The sequence below is a fragment of the Microtus oregoni genome, unplaced genomic scaffold (assembly GCF_018167655.1).
Source record: "Microtus oregoni isolate MIOR12 unplaced genomic scaffold, Mior012 000138F_ref0000102, whole genome shotgun sequence".
Classification (NCBI taxonomy): domain Eukaryota; kingdom Metazoa; phylum Chordata; class Mammalia; order Rodentia; family Cricetidae; genus Microtus; species Microtus oregoni.
In genome coordinates, this window is record NW_024544788.1 from 1072501 (window position 1) to 1077987 (window position 5487).

The 5487-nt window shown below is 49.2% G+C and overlaps 1 protein-coding gene across 2 annotated transcripts; it reads right to left on the minus strand.

Annotated features, from left to right (window-relative positions):
* Positions 1–2266: 2266 nt before the first annotated feature.
* On the minus strand, positions 2267–5287 carry LOC121444695 (rhox homeobox family member 1-like). 2 transcript variants are annotated; one of them, XM_041646598.1, is made up of 2 exons: positions 4928–5287; positions 2267–2472 (listed from the first exon to the last, which is right to left on the minus strand). In XM_041646598.1, the coding sequence occupies exons 1-2, from the start codon at positions 5272–5274 to the stop codon at positions 2376–2378; spliced, it is 444 nt and encodes a 147-aa protein (XP_041502532.1). In that variant the 5' UTR covers positions 5275–5287; the 3' UTR covers positions 2267–2375. The 2 variants fall into 2 exon arrangements, with proteins under 2 accessions (XP_041502532.1, XP_041502533.1); XM_041646599.1 differs by lacking the exon at positions 2267–2472 and adding an exon at positions 4474–4562.
* Between the last annotated feature and the right edge of the window lie 200 nt (positions 5288–5487).

Below are 5487 nucleotides of genomic sequence, written 5' to 3' on the forward strand. Positions count from 1 at the left end.
GCGTGTGCTGCCATAGCGGGCAGCGCATGCCCAGACGCCTCTGAGAGTCAACGTTCCCTCACGGCCATGGCCGCCCCACCTCTAGAATGTACTGACCCTTCCATTTTTTCTCATCAGGTCCCTCGTGAGGCAGGTAGTTGATGTCCCCATGCTTCATGGCAGGAATGCTGTTGAAGTCGCCAAAACTTTGCCTTCCTTTTCGCCTCTTCAGGTTCGGGACGGTTGCCCCGTACAGTTCCGGTGGGACAGCATCTCACCCAGGAAGCATTCTTTTCCTTATGGTTCTAAGGCTGGACCACTCGGGTTGTCATATCCAATCAGAGGCTTTTTTTCTAGATAGCTGGGATGATTGACGGTTGGTATGGTTTGAGACCCTGAAGTGTATAATCAAGAGCAGTTTCACTCTTCAGTGAACAGGATGAGTTTACAGGGAAGGCATGTCCCTTGGAAAAGTAGAATGTAGAAGGGGCCTTCCAGTTTGCTACTCCATGAGTTCTTTTGCCCTGGTGCACTATATTCCTAGGGCAGGAATGACGGTCCACTTTGAGAAGGCATTTGCAGCAGGAAAAAAAGATCCGCCAGGAGCTCTGGAGGTCTTGTGGAAATATGAAGACAACCTCTCTTAGTCTAGTGCCCAACACTGGGTCCCTGGTACCTGGCCGAGAACAGATATTAAGTAATGTGTTTTATCTGGGAGGCTCTTCAGGCCCTGGGACTGCTAGACAAAAGCTCATCTTCCCTGTTAGCCTTCAAGTGTGCTGTTACAAGCTGTGAGAATTTTATACCTGTGCTGAGGTTCCTAAAACGTTCTTTCTCTGGGTCTCTCTCTTCTCTCCTCCTCTTCCTCCTCCTCCTCCTCCTCCGGCTCCTCTTCTTCTGCATCTCTCTCTCTCTCTCTCTCTCTCTCTCTCTCTCTCTCTCTCTCTCCTCTCAGAATAGCCCAGGTGTCAAGAGCAGGGCCTGGTCCCTATCCCAGAATTTTCAACAGAGCAGGAACTTCACTGGTATGTGGCCAGTCTGACCCCATGGCAGCACTTTTCCCCAGCATGTCCTTGTCACTCTGAGACTAGAAATGCATTAAAGAACTATCATATGGCAAGACGATTCCTTTTCATGGTGTGAGAATATCTGGGGGCCCTGGTGTCTAAGATTTCCTTCTATCAAAAGTCTTACCTCACACTTCTGGTTACTGCCTCACTTGTAAATCTGCACAAGTCTATTTCCAGCCCTTTGTCTTTCCAGTATAACTTGAAATTACCCTTGACAAGGTCTACCATGAGCTGAGGATTTCTTTCTAATTCTGGCCAATTGTGTAAAGACAACCATGTTGGGGATGAGGATGTATCTCCAATAGCAGAGAGTTCCTCTTGCCCACTCTAAGCCCTGGGTTAGATCCCCAGAACTGCAAAAATCTGAGTGGATATCCCTTTCTGTGACGCCTATTATCTAACCACAAATGTGTTAGATGCAAGACCAGAACTTCCTTCATCCTTCTTGAGATGAGTTTAAGGCCAACCTTTTTCAAAACACACACCCTTAGGTACACACAACAGAACCAGATTCATTTCAATAACCAGTTCTGATGTCTCAATTTTCTCGAAAATCATCGAGGAATGGACCTAATTCAAATGATAAATTTCAGAGATATTTGTTTAAAAATTACACGCAAATATATTTTGTTGGCGCATGGTTACGAGAAAAAAAAAAGGGAGCCTCCCTCCAGTACGGAATGGCTGGATTCTCTGGTTTCTTTTGAAGCAACAGAAACTTTGTCCACAGGATGTACTAGTACCACGTGTGCCCCACAGATGGTGGGGTAGGGTGACCAGAACCCCAACAGTGAAGAAGAGCGCTCACTTCCCTGCTCCCGTGAATCCAGTGATTTTCCTTTGGAAGATTCAGGTTGGAACTGAACTCGAGTGTGAGTAGCAGGCAGTGCTGTCTGAAAAAGCACTGGCCACCTACTGTGGACAATGAGGACCCTTGAACATGGTTCTGCTCCTAAGTTGTCACAATGGGGGCGAAGGGAGCATCAGTGAGATGCAGGGACACATGCCCATTCTGTGCAAATGCAGTGAAGCCAGGGAAATGACGGTGACTGCAGAGGACACTGCAGGGGACACAGGCATGCCACCTCACGAAAGACGGCTGTGCCATCTGTTTGAATAGTACATAGAGAGAACACTCTGCATCTACAGTGTACAAAGCAGAAAGAAGAGACACAAACAATTTGTCTTTATTTTTATTGTCATACCAGTGTCTTAGATATAGGGAGACATGGCTTTCTTCCATGTCTAAGCAAGGGGAGACATCAAACAGCCCATCTCCATGTGCCTCCTGGGCAAGGATGGCACTCTAGGGCTCCTCCACATCCATCATGCAGATGTGGTCCTGGATCCCACGTGGTGCACTCCTGAGCATTGCTTTCTTCTCCCGGGCCCTCTGTTTGGCTCGCCTGTTGTTAAACCAAGCCTGAAAGCAGAGGACAGGAAGCATGTCAGTGTGCTGAGTACTTGGATGGAAAGAGACACTTCACTGGGACACATTATATGTCACTGCCATTCTAAACCACACAGCAGAAGGAGCTGTTTTCAAAACCTCAGCCATGCAGGGCAGAAGCAGGGAGGGTGTGTTTGGTGTTGGAGGACAAGGCTAGCGTCTCTGGAACTGAACCTTCTTCACAGCAAACTGACAAGAGCAGCAGGAACCATGAGTTTATGAAAGTAACAGCATGCCTGCTCCTTCGGATCACACAGGGAGAGGAACAGCTCTGTGTCCCGTTCTGGAACAGACTCGGCACAAGACCGGTTCACACTTTACGTGACCCCAAGGTGGACTTTTATTGGTATCTTATTCCAATGCAGGCTCATCTCTAATTTTTTCCATAGCTCTGCTTTTGAATGCTTCGTTCCTTCGACAAGTTTTCAAGGGGGTTATCCCTCGCCCCCTTCCCCTGCTGTTGGGACAGTTTTGGCCACGTGTTCAGGTGAAGGCATCAAGTGTATTGAAAACAATCTCCCAAATTAAAACTGCGTGCTCCTATCTCATGCACACTGACAGAGGAAGAGGAGCAAGCGCTCGGACTATTGCGCTCTATTTCCACACCAATCTCAGTTGTAGTAATAATAGCGGCGGGGCTGCGTCCCCGGCACCCGGCCGCCCCCACAGCTAGCTTTACCCAAAATAATTACACGGACACTGAATTCTTTTAAACACTGCTTGACCCTTTAGCTCTAGCACTTACAGGCTAATTCTCACATCCTGATCAACCCATCTCTAATAATCTGTGAGAACCAGTCTTACCGGGAAGATTCTAGCCTAGTCCATCCTGGGTCGGAGCTTCATGGCGTGTGTCTGCCCGGGAGCGGGGCATGGTGTCTCTCTCAGACGTCTGCTCCCGAGAGAAGAGCTGTGGAGTCTGACCTCACTTCCCCTTCTGTTGGGGACCAAGAAGCCCCACGACCTAAAGTATTGGACAATCTTCCTCATCCTCTCTGCAAAAACAGCTTGCTGCCAAACAGCTTGCTGCACAGACAGCTGTGATACAGTTCTCAGAGTGACCTGACCGCAAGGTTCCAAGACACAAGGTGCCAAGACACGGCCTAAGAAAGTAGATGTTTCAAGAGATATATTGCTTCCTCCCTGGCCTAGGGCGCGATAGTTTCCGCTCCCCCCTAACCCTACCCCTCCCAACCAAAACCACTCTATAAGAATAAACCCCTGCCTGCAATAAACGGAACCTAGATGCATCTCAGAATGACTCTGTCATTCTTTATACGCGCTTGGTTCTCTTTCTCTTTCCCCCCATTCCTACCCAGGTGATCTCGAACTCGAGGCCCACGAAATTACGTAGCCTGCTGGACAGGTCACTCTTCCTCCCAGCATTTTGTTCTGTTTACTCCACCCACAGGGCCAAGCAGTTTCTTTATTGCTTAACCAATGAAATCAACAGATTGATATATGACACTCCCACATCAGAAACTGAGAAAGACAACCAAGGTATATGAAAACGTTTGAAAAATATGACCACATTCTGTTACCCAGTGAGGTAACGGAAAAAATCAAGAGGCAAATGACCAGTGCTGGTGAGGAAAGAGAGAAAAGAGAAGCTTCTAGAGTGTGGGTGGGAATATCACTTCATGCCCTAGGTAATGAAAGAACTGATTAGAAAAAGACCCAGTCCAGTAAATGCATTTCAGAGTATATAGTAGTCCAGTAAATCCATGTCAGGGTTTACCTAGCAGTCCAGCAAATCCATGTCAGAGTTTACATAGCAAAGACAGAGCCAGGATGGGAAAGATGTTTGCGTCACCCCAGGGAAAAACCTCACCACCCCAATAGCCAGGGGGGCTACAGCAACCCTGAACTCCTAAGAGGGGGGTTCTAAAGCAATGGTGGGGTGTGTTGATTCAATGGGGTGATAATCAGCCCCGAAGCGATCTGACCACCAGCAGAAACGACATCTGAAAAGCCAGAGAACTGTGACAAAAGAGGCAGAAAAAGGACATCAAGCTCAGTCGCAGGAGCCTTTAGAGTCCTCCTTTTCAACAAGATGTCCCGGTCTGCAGGGGAAGAAAAGGGAGATTTTGATACAGTTTGTCACGAGGAACGGACTTCTAGAGCCCTGTGAGAGAAGGCATAAAAATACTTGGCTCTGCAGACTCTAAAGCATCAGAACAGTTTCATTCCAACACGGTTTTCATTTATCTACGTCACTCCCCGGTTGAAAATGGAGAGAGTGTCAGGAGCAGTAAGCACACCTGTTTCCGGTCACCACCACAAACAACTTCCCCACTCCGATCACGGGGGAGAAGCTACCCGTGGTTTGGAGAGTAATGGGGACAACAGGGAAAAGAAGGGGTAAAGGCCAGGTCAACATAAACATTAGCCCATGGAGGTCCGGGAGCCTCCTGGAGCCAGCACCTACCTTGTGAGTACATCTGGGTACTGGGTTTCTTGGAAAACAGTCTCCATTTCCCGCACCTGCCAGTGTGTGAAGTGGAACTGATTGCGGGGCCTGCTGGGCCTGCTCCTTCGAACCTCAGGCATCTCAAGGGCTGCCTCCTCTGGGTCCACCTCCATGGGCTCCTGGCTGTTGATGTCATCTTCGGGATCCAGGTTATCATGAGGGCTCACATGCCCCCCCTGGGCCTGGTTGTCCTCTGGATTCTCACTGTGGTCCAGGCTCAGAGCTCCTTCACAGAAGCTGCCCCCCACTTCAGCTGCTGCCCCCTGTTCAGGGTGGGGGCTGCTGTCCTCTCCATAGTCCTCCATGTGAGAGTAGAAGTGGTCACTGTAATCGTGGAGGTGCGCCATGGCTGCTGCTCTATGGAAGCCTAGACACTTGCCCCTGGCTGGAGCCTTTGGCAACAGCCTTGCCCTGGGGGCTTTCAGTAGGTTGGGGCTACAAAGGCTCAGGTGCTCCTCCTGCCACACCACTATTGGCTTTCTAGCTGAATCCTACCCCAGTGGGTGTGCCTGTGTGGT